Genomic DNA, 22,359 nt, shown 5'->3' with positions numbered 1-22,359 from the left:
GAATCAATGCAAGAAAGAGAGAACACTGTTTCATTTTTCTCTCTTAAAGCCCACAAATAGCTTTTTTGCGGCAGCGAAATGTCACCTGGGCCACATGTGGGGGGAAAAGGGTGCGTACAGAGATTGGAAGAGTAGAAGGTGAGAAGGAGTGAGGGGGGAGAGGGAGGGGTCGGAGGAGTGTTGGGAGACAGAGCGAGGGAGAGAGATGAGAAACAAATGGATTAGAAAATAAAAGCAGGAGAGGGTTGCAGCGATCACTGTGTGTGTGTGTGTGTGTGTGTGTGTGTGTGTGTGTGTGTGTGTGTGTGTGTGTGTGTGTGTGTGTGTGTGTGTGTGTGTGTGTGTGTGTGTGTGTGTGTGTGTGTGTGTGTGTGTGTGTGTGTGACACGAGGCGGGTGGGAGTGGGGTTTTTGTTCTTTATGAGCTGGAAAGGGCTGCCGGTATTAGATTGGTCCTCTGAGGCGATCAAACGCTAAAGCCCCTCTGTCATCCTGCAAACCAGATGCTGTGTCAGGCCTGTAATTTTCAAAGTGGCGTCCCCCCCCCAACCCCTCCGACTCGATAGGTCCGGCCTCGTCTCCCCCGTGCTCTGCTCGTCTGTCACGCTCGTGTCGCTTAAGTTGTCAGTCATCGCCGCTCGCTATTTATCTCATTCTCCTTTTCCTTTTCGTTCCCTCTGCCTCCAGCTGCCCTCGCCGACTGCGATGAGCACGGCTCTGAGAGGGATCTCCTGCTACCTGCGAGAGGTGAGCGCCACGACTCCTCTCTTTGTTTGCTCTCTCCCTCCCTCCCTCCCTCCCTCCCTCCCTCCTGTCTGTTGTGTTAGGAACCCTGCATGTGACATAGCGACTTGGGCCTCGTTCACGCTGCAGGGAAATGCAACCCACTTCAGATTTATTTACTCGCAAGTGACTCATATCCGACCTGTTTTGTGTCCGAGTCAAAGCTCCAATTCTGATTTTTTTTTTTTTCACACCAGACCTAGGCCTCGATCATATGTGGTACTTTAATTCGGATATTTCTCTACATGCGACTGCTTCGTCACCGACGTGTGACTGGCGTCACGGATCAGCGCCGGAGGAAGCGACTCCACCACAATGTTAAAAGCTGTTAAAAGCTGTGCTCTTGTTCTTCTTCATTCTCATTCTTCATTCCCTCTTCATGTTGTCTCGATTTTATCAGCTTATATTTAACAACTACTGGAAAATGTATCTAAACCAGCTCACCAGTGTTGCCAGATATGGTGATATCCCCCACTTGGGGAGCAAAACTCTCTTACCTTTTAACTTTATTTTGTGCATTGTGTGTCATTGGTGTGTGTGTGATCTTTATTACACATATAATAGTTTTATTTTTTAACATGATTCCTACACAGGCTGAGATGTGGGCTGGTTTTGTATTGAGGTGTGTGGGTTTGACCTGGTTTAGGGCTGAAAACAATGAGTCACATCTGGCAACCCTGGTGTTGACCGGCCTACCATTTCGACATAGCGGGCTCGACGTCGTCTTCTGAAACATCCGGTCTGATCACGTTCACACGGCAGGTTGCATTTGAAATGATCCTGAAAATCGTAATTGAGCATCAAGACCTGCAGTGTGAGCGTAGATTATGAATCTTTATCTTCAACTGTGACAGATTTCAATACGAGAGATAAAATGTCATCCATCACTACTAATGGAGAAGAAATCGCATTGTTTGTTTTGCGAATACATTTTAGTCTCTGGCTTATTGAAGTCATTTGCAAAAAACTTGACTTTTTTGATGTTACTGCTGATCTCTTGTGAAATATCTCCAGCTTGTCAGCACTCAGTCAGATAAACTAAACGAGAAGAATTCTAATCATTACTCTGCTAATTCATACTAATTCATTTATTCTCTTTATACACAAATTAAGCAACTAATTGACTTGATTGAACTAAGTAACTAACTAATTGTTCACATTTACATTCGTTAATGACATTTGTGTTCTTGTTAGTGTTTACAACAAACGGTGTGTCGTTGACATCAAACTTGTCAACTTGTGTGTTTCTGACTTAAACGTACCTCGTCTTGCTCCTGTTGCATGGCTGATAAATGAGTTTCCTGAGTTTCCTGTCATTGGATTCATTTGTGAAGACACGAAATTTAATTAGAAGGCTTGAGTTGTGTCTTATCTAATAAGCCAACATTAATTGCTTAATTAAGAGCAATGCCTTTCAGATCGCTCTGTGGCTTGAGTGGATAATTCGGTCAGATGTGAGTGTTCTGTGGAAACATGAAAATAATGGCTGCTCTACAACAGCAAGGTACAAAAATGTCAGACTGTATATCGTAAGTATGGATGAATGCCAGCGAATGTGGGTAAAACAACACTAATGAGATCCAGCAAGCAGAGGTGATTAGTGAAAATGTCCGCCGCACAGATTAGCCAGAGCTGGCAGTACAGAAACTGTTAGGATCAATTCATGTACAAGATATTATGTATTATAGATACATAATTGGCTGCACGGTGAGTAAGAATACCCTCCATTCAAGTTAAGGCTTTTTGCATGGAGTTTGAACTTCATGCTGATCTCCTCCATGCCTTTCTCATCCGCTTTGTACGGGAAAAATGTTTTGGGCAGTTTTTTGGGGGGGTTTATTTGGAAACCGTTAACGTCCCAAAATGTAATCGATTGGTCATTGAATGATGACAAATCATCCCCGAAAATTTCATGCAATTGCGGTGAGTAAAGCTGGTAAAATACACACATACAAACCAATAAATGTTTACACGAGGACGAAAGTGTAACCTTTTCGTTGGCGAAGGTGAAAACATGAGCTTGAGGTGAAGTGGCACTCTGAAACATGTTGATGTGAGTGTGTGTGAGTTCCAGACCCAAAGTTGGACAGAGTTACAGAGCATGGATTCATGTTACATTTCCTTTCCACCTTGTTTACCCTAATATCTAAATGTTACATCAAATGTGACCAATATCTTCAGAAAACACATCTTCACTGGACGCCAGCTCGTGTATTATTTTTGAATCAAAACTAGAGCATGGCCCCCATGATATAACTTCTTCCATCTGCCATTTGGCTCATTAGATTTCTGGACGGAACAGTTTGAATCTTGTGTAAGTGATTCCCGCGACAGACTGCGGCTAATGAAGCACAAAGCATTTATCAATGCCGTAGCATGCTGGCACATGACGCGGTGCAGTGGTGAGGCAGGAGCAAAGGGGTGCCGAAACAGTTTCTATTTCGTCACCCGGTTGAATGTGACAACATGAAAAACGGAAACAAACACAGAATACATCAGTAAAACATCAAATCTACATGATTTGATGTGTACTAGTAAAAAAAAAGAAAAGAAAAAAATGACATGCCCACATTGGACTGGTCCTTGAAGTCAGCGGAGTGCATAAACAGTAGCAGTGCAGTTATTCCTGCAGCAGCTCAGATGTCACAGTAAGTCTGTGTAACTCGTCCTCAACAGTCGCTGCTGTTGCCACAAGTGACAAGATAAATGCAGAAACACGGCGTACCAGCAGAAGAGCTCGTCGTCTAAAAAGCCCACAGTTCCAGGAAATGCTCGGTGTCTCTTTAAAAACCCGATACCCCTCAAATAACAGTCACTGGCAAACATGAGACCTACCGCCAAGATCTGGGATGCAAAATCATATTTTATAATGTGATTTGATTCATCTCTCAATGTAAGCTTCGCAGGGTAATTCAATGCATTGGATGCGCTCTTTTTACGCTTCCCACTCAGCGTTGAGGTGTAGGCTTGCATAAGATCTTTGGATGCAAAATCCTCCATACGAGAGGAACACAAATCTTGAAACTCACATGAAGCTGCTTTGCACCATTACAGTCTCCACCTGTCAACAAGATGTCGGGAAATGGCAGATATCCTCGTGGTGTTAGGTTCAGTTTTGCATTTAAGAGGAAACGTGCTGTCATGTCGGCTTTTCCTCACCTGTCACACATCTTACACATTACGCATCTCCACGAACGGTCAACTTTCAGCTCATTGAAAATCCTCTCTGTTTTGGCTTCAGTCACAAAAGACAGTCGTCTTCACTCTACCACTATTGCAATGGACGGCTCCGACGAAAAACAAACAAACATGAAAATAAGTACTCAACACCCAAATTTGCATTTAATCTACGATAAAAGATTTCAACCTTCTTTTAGCCTTTGGTTTCTTTTTTCTTTCCCATTTTTCATTCTGTAGTCCAACTTCAAATTGTTTTATTTCTCAAAATCAATGGCTATTTCGTAAAACGTCTTATATAAGACGACACGCCTAAATAGTTTCCGTATCTTTTATAGCTCATATAGGCAACCACAGCTAAAAAAAACACCAAAAAACCCAACAACAAATAAACATCTATTGTTGCAATTGATGAGATGAAGCGATCGACTGCAACCAATCCAATAGCGAACATCTTTCGGCCATATTGATGCACTTTCTTCTGTCCCGGCTTTGTATTTTTTTCCGTGGAGAACATCAAACTGTTTACCGGCGCTCTTGACAACAAGCGTAACGACGTAGAGTAGATTCGAAGTGACAGATGAAAGAAAGCAAGGAAGAAGCAACAGAGGGTGAAGGAGGGGGAGACAACGCTCTCGCAGCCCCGTGACTCACTGCCATGGCCGGCGGCAACCGATACATGTATGTTATTTATAGGAGAGACGCACGTTTGCCGTGTGCGAGGGTTTACATCACTGCGAGGCGCGCGCTTTTAGTTTTTTCCTGCGAGCTGTTCGCCGTCGTCCCGTCTGAGAAAATCTCTCTCCCACCGCAGTTTGAGTCTCACCCAATGTGTCTCCCCTCCTCCGTATCTTCTCATCTCTCATTAAGTCTTATCTTCAGGCAATAGATGGACACAGCCAGGGCGATCAATATGCCACATGCCCGGCCGTCCCTCACACGCCCCCCTCCCTTTCTTTCTCGAATGGCCTCGGCGGCTCGCTCCCTTTCTTCTCCTTAATTCTTCCTTATCTAGCCATTCATCTCGCTCCTCGTCGACATTTTTTATTTCCCCCCCCCAGTCAAGCGCCGACAGCCGATCCGCCATCTGTCGTCACTGAGTGGGAGACTTTAAAACGTGCGATTAGACGGGATCATTTGCACCAGGTATCTGCTAATAAAACAGCTCAGACCTTCACAGATCGATAGAGAGCAACTCATTAGGGAGGTGGAAATAAACAGGTGTCTGTGCGGAGCCGGCGACACACACGCGCACACACACACGCACACACACACACACACACACACACATACACACTCACACACACACACACACACACATTGACAGATGAATGGGAAGAGGGACGATTTTGTGAGTGTGGCTGCAGAGTTGAGATCAGCAGGCCCATTAAACAACCTCGGCTATAGTGAGAAAAACAGAGTGCCCCCCCAACACCACCACCCCCCCAGTCATCTTAATGAGGTTTAACAAAAACGCCAGAGCTGGACTAAAACCGTGTCGGTATTTCACCAAAGTAAGAACAATTGGAATTGGGTCAATACCTGAAATATTTCTGACTCTGTCTTTCAATTTTAAGTATCTGGAAAGGCTTTGCTATAGTTCGCAATCGTTTTAACGTTTGATTTTACTCAAAATCTATGTTGTTTCTTGAAATTTACAATTAAAGAACTTGCCGTTTTACTCCGCTTTCTTTTTTTCGTTGAGATTTTTCCTAAAACGTAAAAAAAAAAATAAAGAACGCTAAGAAAAGGCGTCTTCTCTCTCCTGCCGCCTCTCATAAACTCCCTAGCGCCCCCCGGAGGAGGCCTGGCCCACACTGAGCCACTCGTCACCAACACGTGACTTTGCTTGGAAACGGCAAACATTGCTTACACATCAACAAACACATTAGTGTTAATTTGATGCCTTGTTTAGCTCAGTACACTCAGCGGAGGGAGGAAGCAGCAGTGAAAAAGCGATTCCGTCTCTGCCTCGGTGAAGAGAATCACTGCTGAACCACTCCAGCACATGTTTTGTCGACTTTGTCGCTCTCCGGTTCGCTGCGGGGGAGCGTACAGAGGGTTTATCTGAGCTTTCTCTTTACAGACAGTTGCCCGCTGTGGCTGGGATCATTGTTGGTGAGGTAAAAAAAATTCAAATAACAATTCAGTTAGATTTAGAACGAAGCTCCAGGCACTGTCACACAGAAGCCGTGGTATGAAGAAGACTCAGTGCAGCGTCGTTGCCTCATTCATTCATCAGCGACTTGCCGCTCGAGCAAGGCATCACTCTCACTCTGAACTTTGAATCAATAACGTTGCACACGCCCACATTTTTCCTTGATCTTCATTCGCGTCTGTCTGTTGTGTGTAATCTTCCCTCCCGCAGTGGGAGACCGAGCAGCAGCGCAGTCTGGAGGAGAGAGGCCGCTTGCTGCTCTGCCTCCAGTACCTCCCCCCCGCCAGCGACGACGAGGACGTGAAGGGCGAGGCCAAGGAGAGGGCTCGTGGCGGGCTGTGTGTGGGCGTGAAGCGCTGCGCCCACCTGGCAGCGATGGATGTCAACGGCTACTCCGACCCCTACGTCAAAACGTAAGAATGTGACAGGAAATCAGTGGCTGCGCGTCGGATCGTTTCGCGCCTGATGACAGGAATTTGCATCAGCCCGTCTGGTTGCTGACCGAAGCCTTTTGCCCGCCGCCACAATGACACCGAGGTGAAAAGCCTCTGCGTGTGGCTCAGGAGCGAAAACACATTGGGCTTGTTAGAACTGGTGACGTTGGACGGCGCCAGTTTTAAAGACCTCTTCAGTGTGGAGTTTGCATGTTTCCCCCTGCGTGAGGGACATGATGATGGGATTTCCCCGGTGTGGCTCCTCCGGCCTCCTCTTTAAGTCCAAACACATCCACAATACAAATGTTTATTTATGCTGTTTAAGTTCTTTGATGGTGATTATTTCAAGCACTTTTCTGTGGTGCTGAAGAGGATATTTCAGAAAACTACGAGCACATAGCTCGTGAGTTCAAGTTAATGCAAGTTTGATGATGTTTCATATGTGAAAACAAAATTGCTTTGCGCCGCTCAGTGTAGTTCAGAGAGGACAGGGATTCGTGGATTATTTCTTATTATGGCTGAACTGGACAAAACTGCTCCTTTTCGTAAGAGCTTGTAGAATTATTGTTCATAACAACCTTCGGTGACACATTTCTGTCAGTACATGTTGACATTTTCAGTGCTTTGCTTAGCTTTTCAGTTCGTGATTTTATACTTCACCATCTGACAGAAAAAGAAAATGGAGAATATTCAGGAATTGGAAACTCGATTTCTTTCACTTTCCCATCTTTAACAGGTGGTTAATGGCACATAACTGGACTGTAACAAACTGATTTTAAAGCTCCTGAAACTGCTTGTTCTTTATTTTATTTTTTTCCCCTTGAAAACCAGAATTGGCAAACACTGTTGCAGCAGCTCGCACAAACAGGTTTCTGCCTCAGAGAAGCTTCAACACGTTCTGCCCCTCATCGCACCTACTCAGGGTTCTTCACCTCATTGGCACTTTCTTTTTGCGGCTGACTTTACAAACCCATTGCTCACTTGACCCCAAACGCCTCAGGATATTTATTTTACAATGTTCACCGAAAAAGAAAATCATTGCAAATTGAGTCAGTAATAGCTCCGCATTCGTAATCCCAGACTAAACAATTTCTGGCTCCATAGATAAGAGAAACATATTAAAAAAAAAATAGAATGATGGGTCTGGTTTTTAACTGGCAGGCCGGAGAGAACCTGCAAAACACCAGCAATATCTGGCATGTCTACATCTGACTGGCCTCAAATAGAATTTCTTAAACCTCTAGAGCCCAGTAGAGGGAACAGCTTCAAGGTTTATTATTATGTATTAATCCCAGACCCTGACATGCACTGTTTTATTAGATTAGCAGATTTCTACATTTCGTAAGCGCTCATTATGTACATCTCATAATGTGCCACCGTGCAACATGTGTTCAATGTTTTTCATCCTTTCAGAGGCTTTTGGCATTTACCTTTTGTTAAACAAATCTATACATGTCATTTATTTTTACATGAAACCAATATGCACACAAGCTGCGACTTAACCCGGCCTGGTGTGTGCTCACGAGACCGCAAATGATTTTCTCCACTTGCATCTCTGACGCGTTTCAGCGAATGAAGTCGAGAAGCCGAGCGCCTCAATAAAAATGACAAATACACGTATTTGATATCTGAAACAATGCTCACACGACACCCAGTATCTCAGTTTGACGGCCCCCGGGCCTCAGCCTCTGTGTGTGATTTAAACTGGTCCTTTGCTCATATCGTCCCAATGAATCACTGGAGCCACAGTCCTGAGTGATGGAGGGTTTTAGTCAGCTTCAAATAAAGTAATGGTGACAGAGGAGCGCTGTTTTTCACACAAATTGTCGCCATTGTGAACTATGGCACTCATTTATCAAGGTAATAACATTATAGTACCTTGTGTGTATGTGTGTGTATGCGTGTGTGTGTGTGTGTGCATGTGTATTGACAGCCTTCAAAGTTGATTGAACCGTGACGACGTGATTCAATATAAGGGATGTGATGTATCGTGGAGGGTATACTGCATTAGGATAAACTGATTTGCAGGCGGTTGTTGGCGTCTCAGAGGTCGTGTAGAGTTTCATTACTCACTGATGATAGGGGAGCAATACCACGCGTGTGTGTGTGTGAGTGTGTGTGTGTGTGTGTGTCACCGAGTGTGTGTTAGTGTCTGCTCCACTGAGGGCAGGAGGGTCCCTCGGCTGAGTGATGTGACCCGACAGAAAGTGGACAAACGAGCTTTAAACCCCCCCGTCCCCGTCCCCGCTTGGTATGCTCCCGCGTGCTTCGGAGGTTGTTCCTGGAATGAGTGAAACACGAAACAACCCCCACAAGTCACCCGTATAAACACAATCCGTGCCACCTCGCTCACCTCGCCAGAACGCGCACTAAACCGAGCTTTTCTCTCACCCGCCGGGCCTCCGGCTCAACCGTCCTCCTTCCATCTGCGCCGCCACCGATCCCACGCACAACATCCCTCACACATCAACAGTGATACATAATGTACCTTCTTTCGTTTTTGGATGCGCGCTCACATCTTTGCCCTTTGGCGGGAGCCTCTTCCCAGATGCTTTGTTGTGTCTGAGAGCGTGTGGGAACATACGCTGTTCGAGCTGTGGGTGGTGGGTGGAAAGCAAATGTGAATAGAGATTTTTTTTTTTTTTTTTTTTTTGCCACGTTCCTTCCAGCTGGCTTAAAAATACCCTGAGAATTTAATGACAGCTTGTGAAGAGGGTGCAGAGATTTGTTGTTTTTTTTGTTTTTTTCCCCCCAATCTGCGTTGCGTTGGAGAGAAGATTTCCTGATCCGTCCTCACGTGCAGATGGAGTTTCTATCGCAGCACTGACCTTTGCCACTTGTTGCGTTTCATTGAGAATCTTACCGGCCTCTTGATGCAGGATAAAAGTCCGCAGTGCACGAATGGGAGTTTATGTCATTTTCTTCTTTCCACTGTTAAACTCAGCCCTCGGGTTAAACCTCTGATGACAATATTGACATTCCTACATGGAGCTGAAAACAGGATATCGATGTAGCAACACCCGATCGCCCAGCAGCCGGTGAATAACAATGACATTCCGGAATAATCCAGTCACATCTCGTGAAGGTGACTGTGGTCATGTACATGAAGGCTGAGAACTCGATGTTTTATTCAGCGTTTCATATTCAACACCGTATTTTGCTGTCGCTGTTGTTTGGATGTTAATGTTTGGTTTTAAACTGCTGTGTACTTTCAAATCTTATTTTCCCTGAGATGTTGAACCAGTTTTAATGACGGGTGTTTGATGCTGCTGCAGTAGGTTAGTTTTGACATCCTCACAGTTCAAGTTCAAATCCAGAATGGGGATTTCCCTCTGGAGGTTATAGGTATTTTTCCATGCTGGAGTTTTTTTCATGTACAAACAAGCATATCAGAGTGATTGATAACTCGAAACACTAAACAGAATTATTTCCTCGAAAGCTGTGAAGTTGTACTTAAAATTACAGCAAGAACTGAAGTTGCATTGCGAAATGCATCCAGTAACTCCATTACATTCAATCCAATTTGTATAATAATCATATTGAAGTTATAAAAATGTTTAATCTATTTTATAGTTAAAGTAACCACGATATAAAGATTCTAATCCTAATAATTGGTTTTTAAGTGTAGAAATGATGAAAACAATGTTCTGTGAACACACTGTAAACCGTAATGATCCAAACTGCACTACAAATGGCCCCAAAGTCTTTTGAGTTTAATGGTTTTTGGCAATTGGCCTGTTTGTATTCACAGAGGAGATCCAACCGTGAAGTAATGAAGTAATTAAAATGCCGTGTAGCAACAAATTCTATTATTTTCCCCCATTTTTTTCTACTCGAGGGTAGAAATAAATCATTAAATGAGCTTTTGCAAAATAGTTAGTTGGTGAGCGAGCAAAACCATTGTGACGCAGATAAGAATGGAGAATACAAACTTTCTAAAGTTATAAATGTATTGTACTGCTTTAAATTTTGAATTTTATATAGATTAAGATTTTGTAGGGTGAGTTCCCCTGTTTTCCTGAGGAGTGGGGGTCCCTATCGGGATGGCACACCGCGGGAAGCTTCTGGTATTTCTGTGCAAAGTTTGCGTGTTCTCTCTTTCTGTGGGTTTTCCTCAGGTACTGCAGTTTCCTCCCACAGTCCAAAAACATTCATTTATAATAGAAAGAGTGGCTGGGAAAAATATTACATTCATCCTAGAGGGAAACAACCCTTGGACAGTCTCACTCCATATAGCATATTCATGGAATAGTATATTAAAATATTGAATAGGTGTGAGTGTCAGTGCGTTTGATTCTGTTGAGTGAACTCACCCTGTGTTGGCTCTGGTTCATGTCTCATGTGAGCTGTACTGTGGAGATGGAATGTTTTGATTATGAAACACATATATGGCTCCTGCAAGTGTTTTTTTCACGAGCAACACAGGAGAACATTGAGAGGATCGGTGCGGAACAACAGAAGATTAATCTGAGCTCAGCTCAGCACAAAGACTCAAAATGGGGCCACCTGGCAGGGAAATGATGCCTGCGAGCACTTTATTAGTTTATATAGGAACGTCTTGTTTATCTAATCCATCCCTCCAAAAAAGTAGCATAAAACACCTGTTGAACTTTTAATTTAAGCAAACCAATGAAAGTACGAGTTGAGTGCTGATAAAACGCAGGCTCCCTGTTGATTTTAAAGGAGTCATATTATTCAGATTTTCAACACGTTCACATCGTCTCGTTGGTCCAAAAACATTTTATTCAAAGTTTATTGCCTCAAATCCAGTTTTTCCTTGATTTTCCTCCATTAGAATATCGGATCCTCGGAGCTGCATTCAAAATCTGCTGTGTCTGTGTGAGCTGGACTGGCTCCGCCCACACACGCCCATCTATGGGAAGAGGAGGAAGTACTTCCTCTCGTGGTGCCATGTGCCAGAGCAGAGCTGCCTAACTGTGGGAGGAGTCAAAGGGGAGGAGCCCACATTGATTGTGATTGGCTAAACCCCTGATGACACTCTATAGGGTTTGATTTCTGATTGGCTTGTTGGAGCAACACACTTTTTAAAACCTGAAACAAGCCAGGGAGCGAGAGGACACACTTTCTTCTGTGGATTAATCCTTTTTATTCAACATATTGAAGTGCCTCCCATTTTAATTGTTGCATCAAAATGAAGTTAATGATACTTTGGGACGGTTTCGACAGTCTACAGTCCAAGCAGAGGAAATCCAAATTTTACTGATATTATACTGAGGATAACAATGATAATTGTGTTTTTCGGATGATGCCTTTGCATTTTTTCTTAAGCTATAACAAAGTCTAATATTAGTAGAGGAGATTAAAATATGTACGTGTTTTAAGGAGGCCAGAATTCCTCCAGCATGAGGAGGAGCTTTGGCTGCATGTCGGGGAGATCGTGGGAGAGAGGAAGCCTAATTGGTGCGTCTGTTCCAGGACGTTAAGATTGTTCTCTCCACTTATCCACGGTGTCAGGCTCGGTCAGACACTCACCGTGTGGGAATCCTGCTGAGGATGCAGCCAGGAGGAGGCCTGAAAGGATTCCTGCATGGAGATATAAGACCCGAGGAGACAGGCTGAACCCAGAGTGGGATCCTGCAATCCTGCTTTGTATGAGCCTTTTTGGCCTTCCTGAACAAGAAACTGTTGTCGTGACTGTTGAACACACTGAACCCTGCAACAGCCACTGTCATTGACAGTGTTTCTTTTTTAAGGACATAATCATTTTGTCTACTTACAAACTCACACTGACCTTTAAACAGTCATCCCTGGTAGTTTCCAGCAGCGCTCTGACGCGAGAGCGACAATGACAAGACGCTTAAAAAGATGGCAATGTCTTCCTCTGTCTCAGATACCTGAAGCCAGACGTTCAGAAGAAGTCCAAGCACAAAACGGCGGTTATGAAAAAGACTCTGAACCCGGAGTTTAATGAGGTAAGGGCCTTCATATTTGTGCAACCGTTTCCTTTCTATAAAATGGCCAATTACAGTGTTTGCACATCATTATCAGCCCCCTCAACATGTGTGTTCAGCGTGATCCCCTGACCTTTCCCCACTTAGGAGTTCTTCTACGAAATCTCCTTCTCGGAGTTGGCCACGAAGACCCTGGAGGTCACGGTGTGGGACTACGACCTGGGGAGGTCGAACGACTTTATAGGTGAGTTGCTGCCCCAAACCCTGACGCCGCGACATTCTCTGCTCGTGCTTTGAGTTTCAGCATCAGTCAGAATCCGACGGTGTTGTTCCCGTGGCTGTTGTTGCCAAATATATTGCAAGAAGACTGTTATTTGTTGTCATCCGAGCACAGCGTCGGTGTGTAATTTGGCCTTTTTCTTGTGGGAGTCGGCGGCGACGTCCACGACTGTAGAGCTCAGCTATTCTTTTTAAATGACAAGCGACTCCTTCTTCAATAAACCGACACAGCGACAGTTCATTTCTCATTCGAAAAAGTTCACCGCGACAATATTCTCCAGAAAATGTATTAATCAATCTTCACTATTTCCAACATTGTATTGTAGTTTATGACACGTGACAGCAGCTCATACACCAATCGGGCTAATGAGGGGGGGGGGGGGGGGGGGGGGGGGGGGGGGGGTAATCCTGATGCAGTTTGCGATGAAAGCAAGAGTGAGGAACGAACAGACAGGAAGAGTGGACTGGAACATGACAGCAGTGAATAGATGGAGAAAAAAAATACGGTTTCATTTCATGAAAACAGAAAGCTCCGCTTAACATTTTAGTAGGAAAGAATTATGTAACGTTATTATGTGATTCGTGCAAATTTCAAAGAAATGTTAGTCACCACCCATCGACAAAGTGTCATTAAGCTATTGCTTATGGATCAGCCTGGTTTTGAAAGTCCTGCATGTCCTACATTCTACCTCAACTTGGTGTGACGCCAGCAGAGATCTTGTATTTCACTCTAAAAGTGTGATTTTTTTGTTTTTTTATATTTCTTGTCATTTTGTTTTAGTTTGATCGGTTGGTGAAGCAGCTCCCATCACTGTTAAGACAATGTTTATTCCCCCTCGCATTGAAATAATTCTCACCTGTTGACATGTGGGCGACATATCCGGCAGCGGTTTTGTCTTCAAATTGTAAAGCAAGATGACGGCCTTCTAATTTTATGGCATGTCGTCTCGCTTATGTAACTCTGCAAATGTTATTTAAACGGGGATGAATGGTGCATTTGTTTGCGGATTATTTTTAGAGAGTGGATTAAAGCCCATTTTGAGCTCGTCTGACGGCAGGATAGCGTACGTGACTCAGAAAAACCTCCAGAAACTCACGCTGAGACTCATCGTCATCACTGCCCCAATCCTTTAATGTGATGTGGTGAACGTATGACTGAGCCGTTCAACAGGAAGGAAGAGTCTTTTCAGGGAAGGCAACATTTGATTTGATGACGGCGACAGCACGCATGAGTTTAACTCAGATGGTCGTGTGATTAAATGTACATTTCTCCAAAGTTTTTCAACTTAGCGCTTTACATAACTTTTTTCTTTCTTAATTAACATCTTATAAATAGAACAGGAAATTAGGTTAATCAGACAAGAGATTTGCACCTGAATCAAAACAACACAAAAAAAACCACCCAAACTCTTCAGTTAATAAGCGCTAATAATTAAATACGTAATGAAAATCATCAATCACAGAAAACATATAAATCCTCCATGCATAGTGATTAAAGCTTTTTCACCAGCAGACGGAACAAAACACGTCAAATCAACGCTTTTAATAAAAGTAAAGCAGAGCCATTAACTCTCACGTATCTACCACAAAGATTTCTAATAATTATGACCGCTAAGTTTAATGAACAGGACTAATTGTGTGTCTTTAATTTTAATAGCTTCACCATCAACTTATTAATACAGTCATTTGGAGTGATTGTAATGAATAATTAGTGTAAATATATGGGCTTAGAATGACTTGTGATACCGATGATTAGTCTACTTTTTCAAATGGACTCCTGAAAGAGAAACGTGCTTCAGTGAAATGAGTTCAATGAAAGCATCTGTGAAGAAGCATTTTCAAATGTATTATCTTTTCCCTCCCCGTCCTGTAAAAAGTAATTCCCACTTTTATTGCACGACCACTGTGTGAGCACTGTTCCCTGACCCAAGACGTACTGTATCTGCCAGAGTGCTGGCTGGTGGTACAAACGAACAAAGAAAGAAAGGAAACTGTGTCGTCGCATCACCGCCTCTATGTTCACTGTGTCCTTGTTCGTTTTTCCAATTCAATTGAAGCCATTGTTGATTGCTTTTGCGACTCCTAATGGGCGGCCCTCATCTTTTATCACAGGTCTTATTAACTGGCGCTCTCACATCGGAAAACAAATCTCTCTTGTACGTCCCACAGTCACGACTGAAATTAAAAGCCGGAGAAGGGTTTTTGCAGATACTGCACTGTGAACAAAAAGTGGAGGGAAAAAAAGAATATGACTTGTGTTTCCTCCATCCTTTGCTAAACACACATTTTTTATTCATTGGTCATTACAGCTCAGCTTCCAATCTTGTAGTCGCATTATAGCTCTGTGATTTTTGGTCCTTTGTTGTTTATTGATGCTGTTGGTATGTTTCTCCTCGCAGTTCATATTTCCCTTAAAAAAAATCTAATGCAGATTGTGTAGCATGCTGTGCTCTTGAAAAAAGAAAAAAAAAACACTTAATTTCACAGACAATTAGAGAACGGCAGCTTATTACTCCTACTTTTCTTACAATTCACAGCCTGTTTGGTGCTAAAAAAAAAAAAAAAACAACTCACTCAAACATATGCATTGGTTCTTTTACTGTTGGTGTTGGGTATTCCACCCTGTTTACTGACACAATGCTTCCGTCCCCCAGGAGGGGTGTCCTTAGGGTGTCACTCGCAGGGGGAAGCCCTGCAGCACTGGATAGACTGTCTGAAGAACAAGGGCAAGAAGGTGGAGCGTTGGCACACGCTGACCAACGAGCTGCCCGGATCCACAGTCCAGGAATGAACTGAGTCCCCCCCATACCCCCCCCCCGCCCATACCCCCCCGCCCCCCCCCACTGTGCTCGGCGCTGGAGGGCCCACCTGACGGCTGGAGATGAAAGACGTTTCATCACACGCTCGGAGGACTTTCTGCATGACTACGACGGGTTCACGTCCGACTCACTTCACGTCATAACAGAGAGGTCAATGGTTTTACGCTCACACGGGGTCACACACTGACATGATCCAAACTAATCAGGGAAAAACCCGCCGCATCACACAGCTTAACTTCTTTTTTTAATTTTTTATTATTATTATTATCATTCTAATACTGGCTTCCAACCTGGACAAATCTCACTCAACAAGAAAGATTGAAATCATGCAAGTATAATGAGAAGTCTTTAATTATTCAGCAGTTTGACTCCGAGATCGTCCCTCTCTTCAGGTTTTTGTTTTTTGAATGACTTGCTGAAATGATAACATCCCATCTGTATCACTCACACACACACACACACACACACACACACACACACACACACACACACACACACACACACACACACACACACACACACACACACTGAACTTCTCCCTCGCAATAATGATTTTTTTTTTTTGTTTTGTTTTTGTGGTGGGGGTGTGGGGGACGAATGCTTCCGAAGATTTCCAAGTGGTCTTACTGGTGTCAGATGTTTCATGGCGACGCCTCTCGTTGTCACACTGGATTAACCTGCAGACGCCACAACCTGACGAGACACTCGGTTCTTCCATACGTACCATATGTGCTTCATACGTTGCATGTTTGGTGTTGATGGGAGACGTTTGAAGCTGCAGGTGAGTTCCAGAATGGGCTGCATGGATGTTCATCATGGTGTTGTTCAAGATGATCCTCAGGTCTGTGGATCTGACTCACTCAAGAAAAGCTTTTTTTTTTTTTTTTTTTTTTGTCAATTAAGGGTAACACCTTTTTTTTTTCAATATGTTGTCCACAGTTATTTGATGTATCAGCTCTGAAATCACTGTGTCGGTTTGTTGTTATTGACACGTGGATGTTGATCCGCAGCCAACGATGTGTCGAAAAAGAGGGCAGGTTATGTAATTAAGGGAAAAGTTTTAAAGCTACAGAGTGGGGTTTTTTGTTTTGTTTTGTTTTTTTATGGAGAGCTCTGCATGATCGTGCTCTGACGGCGTGAGCGAAACCGTCCTTGTTTTAATATCTTGCCTACAACTACAGATGGTGTGTGGAGCACAGTGTTGTCTGGTCAGTCTCCATGGCTGCTGCTTCACTATGGACTGCATTAACCAAGCTGCAGAATGTGTCTGTGCTCGAGTCACATGTGGTAAACAAAGGCATGCTGAAAAAAAACAAACAAACAGTGGTGTGCATATGGAAATATATTTGGTGTTTCACATGCTTTGGGTGTTTGTCCTTTGGAAAGTGTGCATGATTGTTTTGGGGTGTTTTTTGCTTTTTTGTTTTGTTTTGTTAGGTTTTTTTTCATAAAATATTCATACTGGGTAATTGTGTCTGTGTCTTCAATCCAAATTGCTTCTTCACTCTTAAATCTATCCTGTCAACACAGGCTCAGTGGAAAGACAAAAAGACAATACCGCCACCTAGTTCTCTGGGTCTGCAACTGCAGCTTCTTTATTAAGCAAAAGTGATGCGGCAGAACTCAACTTTATTTCTATATGGCTTCAAAAACAACCAGAGCTGGAACAAAGTACTGATACATGAAGTCCAGTGGTGAAGAATCCATGTAGAGATGCACTAAAATACAGATGTTACCTGTGATCAGTCTGGTTAAAGTAATAACATGACACAATAGGCATTAACACCTTGCTTTTGATTTTTTGTGTGTTGTGTTGATTCTGGATGAATCATTTCATCCAGCTTGGGGTCATGTGACCGAGGGAATCCCATCAGACTATGGACAAATGAGTACAACCCGCCTTGCCCCATCAGAGGGCAAACACTGCGCCGTGTGCTCCTGAGGGCATTTTGAAGTCACTAATTAACCTCGAAGGGACGCTGGTGGACGGTGAGCCGAAAATAAACGATGTGCAAAAATCCCATCTGCAAAAATGTAAATAGATATGAATGCACTTAGACAGGGGGATGAGTCAGCTTTTATAAACTTTTTGAATTTGATTGTTGTCTCTCTAAACAGCCACTGTGTGCTCGTCACACTCATCCATCGCTCATATCTTCAGCTTGTAGGGTTCACAAGTTCAAGTCCGGAGCCGTGCTCTTTGTCTCTCGCTTTATTTATTGAAATTTGTTTTGGTAAATCTCAAGTTCACTCTCCTTATATATCAGGTCGCAGGCCACACGGTGGCAGGGTGGTTAGAGTGTTCGCCTCACAGGAAGAAGGTTTAAATATAGCCCGGGGGCCTTTTTGTGTGGAGTTTGCATGTTCTCCCAGTGTGTGCATGGGTTTCCTCCCACATTCCCCAAGAACATGCACTGGGTGCCCCTGAGCAAGACCCTCAGTCCCCCCCCCCTCAGCTCTCCTGGACCGCTGCTCTGTGTGGCTACAATCGATGGGTCAATTCGGTCTGAATTTCCCCTCGAGGATTAATGCAGTGCTATAAAATAAAAACAAATTAAATAACGAGCTGCTTTCAGCGCGATCTATCGAATTATTCACTCCATTTGGCAGGGAGGTCGGAGGTCAGTGACGTTAGGAAGCAAACACGCTGCTGCTGCTGCACCGTCACACTCTGAGGCTCGCCACAAGCTGGCCGCCTGAGTCACAAGCAGAGTCATCTGCCATCAGACAGGAAGTCAGTGTCCACACTAACTAGAAGACAAGAAGAAGAGAGGAGCACGTGAGGCTCTTCACGGCCGGGCGGTTTGTGATTATCGTGCATTTCCTCCGGTGTCACGATTTGGAAAGAAGCTGTGTGTGAGATGAGATGAAGTGACTCGGGTTTCGTCTTAGTCACTGTTTGTTCCTGACGGTGCTGAAGCATCAGCTACGACACAGGACAGTCTGTCCTCTGTACATTCTGTCACTGCAGTGAATCTTTTAGCTTTGTTTATTGTTATTGCACATTATTAAAAAAAATAAATCTATCAGACTAAAATAGTTCGACACATAGTGGTTACAAATGAGTATAAAGTAGGATGGACTAAAGCCTTTAAAAAGTAATTGAAGAATTAGAGTTACAGTAAGACTATTGCAGGACATGAGAGTCAAGATACAATCTAATTAATTGATTCTAAGTGGAAAGACACTTTTTCATTCAGTCTTTTAAAATTTGTTTGCAGTGAAGTGCAGTAGAAGGTACTTACTTATACATCATCCAGTTCCAAGAGTAACAAACACATCAAATGGGTTTTACTTCAGAATCAGAATAGTTTTTATTGCCATTGCTTGTAAACAGGTTCACAAACTAGGAATTTATCTTGGTGAGACGTGCAACATTAAACATAAAACATATAACACAGGGTTTAGATAAAAATAGCTATAAACTTTAAGCTATAAGGCTTTAGGGGCATGCATAGGAATATAAAAATAAATAAGCTTACAGTACAGTGCATATTTTACCACTTCAGCAGACACGTTTTAACTTGATTAGTCATATTCAGGCACTCACACAATCATTTACACATTATATATATATATATATATATATATATATATATATATATATATATATATATATATATATATATATATATATATATATATATATATATATATATAATTATATATCATTTTATATAATTTTATACACACACACACATAAGGAGCTGAAATTACAGTGATGTGGGAGTTTTCTTGAAGGAGAACATTACTGCCACCTAGCTGATCACAAGTTGCAGTTTGCAGCTAAATAAGTGTAAATATGGTCTGTATGGTACATCAAATATCAGCCTGCAGCAGCCATGACAATTTATTTATTCTGATTTTCTGCTGACATTGTTAAAGTACGTCAGTATAGGATCGTTCCTTGGCAGACTGTACTCTAAACTCTGATCTAATTTGGGACAAAGAGACTAAACAGACAGTGTTTCCTTTTATTTTAAAACAAATGTATGTTTTCTGAGCCATTTCCATGTGTATGTGACTGCAGAAGGCCATTCAGGCAGGCCCAACTTTAAGAAGATTGTACTTGCAGCAGTTTTTGGTAAATCTCAGTTGACAACAGCAGCGTGACCAGGTGAGTATTTGTGTGTAATGTTGTGTTTTTGACAGCTAATTATCAGCATTATTCGACTATCATTACACAGGCTCAATGACACTAATGAGATTCGCTCCTGAGGTTTCTAAAGTTTGGCAATAAATGATGCTACGTTCTTAAAATATTCAATCGGAGCAAGAAAAAGGGGGAAAACATCACAATACAGCCTCACTGAACAGACGGCCAAACAGCTTCTGCTTCCTTTAATAGGGCAGGCAGAATTTATTAAGATTGTTTACATGTAATATTTGAATAAAATATTGTAAATATCTGATTTGCACATCAACACACAGCTGGCTGTCATATTTTCACAGTTGTTCATAGAAAGTGTATGCATAATGGATAAAAATTGATTCCAAGTGCGTCTTGTTGTAAACAGTCTATTGATTATATATCGGTGGTAATTACTGGCGTAGGGTAGCACTTGGATTGCATATTTTTCCCAAGGATGCATGAGAGGTTGTTTTTTTGTTTGTTTTGTTTTTGCTGAGACTTGTTTTGCCTCCCGATAACGTCACAGACATTGTGATAAGTGTGTTGTTTTGACAGCATGTGATGAAATCTGCAGGCAAAGAAGAAACACTACAGCCCGCTGCAGACCACTGTGGAGCGTCGGTCAGGCCTTTCAGGCCGACTGACGATCTGATGAGTCACTGAACTTCAAGGAAAAATTCTATTTGTCATTTCCTGGGATGTTACAGGAGCCTGTCCAAGCATTACTTCACACCCATGATGAGCATTTATTTATTTACTTCTGCCTATTTTTAGCTCTCGGCGGACCAAGCAGGCACCAGCGGAGCAGCGTGGCCGCAGGTCAGCGGATCTCGTTAGGCTGCCGTTTTCCCTCGCGGACTGACATGATGATCGTGATGCATCCGAACGCTGCCAAACTGACTCACGGCCTCAGTGTTTATGTGACCTGGCTGGATCATCCCTGACCTACTTACCGCAGCTGGATGCGAGTCCGTCTGGCTTACTGATCCCTTTCCCAGCCGCACTGTACCACGCACCTACTGTCAAATTAGCTGAACTCGCAGGAAATAATACCTCCGGCTGTCAGAATGTCAAGACTGCTGAGGGGAAATCTGCTGCTGTTAGATGTTACGAATGCTGATTTATTCTTTTGGGGGTTTTTTTTTTGTTAGTTGTGTTTTTACTTTTGACAGGCCAGAGGTGTTTTATTATGTAACTTTTATTATTATTGCAATACAGCTGATTGTTTTCATAAGAAAACATTGCTATCAGACTCATATTAGTTGATAATATAACATAAACCAATAAAATTTCCAAATTCATACATCCAAAGCAATTCTTGTCATACAAGCAGCATGATTTCAAGGCTTGGCTGGCCAATCACATCTTCACTATATCTTCACTCTTGGAGTAAATTCTTCAATATTTTTGATAATATGAGTCTCCATTTCAAATTTAATTCTTCTTTGACTTTGACGGGTATACTGTGTCTCAATATTAATATATCTTTGTCCTTTAAAGGGCAACCAGATCAAAAAGAATTGAAGCACAGAGTAGGAGTAAAGTATATTTTAAGGCTCTCGTGTTTACAAAATGTGGATAAACACCTGTCTGTGCACAATTATGTAATTAAAAAGGATTGAAAAGAACCAAAATGATACACAATTATCTTATATAGTTTCCATAAATTGTATAATTTTCTCACTAGAAAAAGATTGGAGAGTACAAGATTAACCACGATACTACATAATGTATGTTTTGTTAAATGAATAGCACTAAATATGACTTCCCAGAAGCATTTTTTTAATGTTAGCAAAGTGACTTTTTTGGTGCTGAATACACGTTTTATTTTTAATTATATGTTGGAAGCAAATTCCTCAATGAAGTGCACTGACTGCAAGGAAGCCGTGCTTTACTGAAGGCAAACATTGTGAGTCTGAATATTTGTGTGTGTGCGTGTGTGCGTGTGTGTGTCTGTGTGTGTGTGTGTGTGTGTGTGTGTGTGTATATATAGTAACACTATCAAATATGCAGTGCAGTGCAGGATGTGCTCCCAGCTGGTGAACTCAAAATGTGACGACTCATGGGTTAAACCGAGCCGCTCACTACACAAATGGAGATTATGTCATCAGCACTGACAGCAGCGCAAAGTCCACATCATAAATATATATCTTTAATCGAGTTGAGTCGACACGTGAGCTTTGAAGGTGGTCAGTCCTGTTGCACAACAGCCAGTGTTGTTCATGTACCTGAATATCTGTATCTGGACGTCATGTGACTGAGGTACGACACTGGACTTTGACCATCCATGTTGCATTTGTGTTCATATTCTGACCTGATGCTCCTTCTCAGTGCAGCAAACAACCACTTCATTTCACTTCTTGTTGGAGAAACAAAGGAGAAAACATTTGTGATGGGGATTATTGAAAATAACAAAGAGCCAGTGGACATTCAACAGGGGCACGACTGGAATTTTGATTGTATTTTTGATTATTTGAAATTATATCAAAATGGAGTATATTTATAAAGTAAAAAGCTTATTGGTGCATGAAATAATAATTTAGTAAATCACACAAGGGTGAGTATGGCTCATTTAGAAGAGTGAATCATTGTCCAATCCCAAGATTTGTGGGTTGATCCCCAGTCCGGCCCTTTCCAAGTTTTGAAGTGTAATTGAATGAGAAACA

General features: G+C 42.6%; 1 protein-coding gene across 1 annotated transcript in view; it reads left to right on the top strand.

Annotated features, from left to right (window-relative positions):
* Positions 1-15,533, top strand: part of LOC308145685 (double C2-like domain-containing protein alpha) — a gene marked incomplete at both ends in the record, with an annotated part of 31,359 nt that extends 15,826 nt beyond the window's left edge. Inside the window, 5 exons of the mRNA XM_080517191.1 lie at positions 687-746; positions 6,328-6,530; positions 12,403-12,484; positions 12,611-12,707; positions 15,397-15,533. Of these exons, the coding sequence (XP_080373317.1) occupies positions 687-746; positions 6,328-6,530; positions 12,403-12,484; positions 12,611-12,707; positions 15,397-15,533 (579 nt within the window). The remainder of the gene's footprint in view (positions 1-686; positions 747-6,327; positions 6,531-12,402; positions 12,485-12,610; positions 12,708-15,396) is intronic.
* Positions 15,534-22,359: the final 6,826 nt, after the last annotated feature.

The sequence above is a fragment of the Blennius ocellaris genome, assembly GCF_963422515.1.
Source record: "Blennius ocellaris genome assembly, chromosome: 21".
NCBI classification, from domain to species: Eukaryota; Metazoa; Chordata; class Actinopteri; order Blenniiformes; family Blenniidae; genus Blennius; species Blennius ocellaris.
Note: the sequence above shows the minus strand (reverse complement) of the source record. Positions and strands in the feature narration are given on the sequence as shown.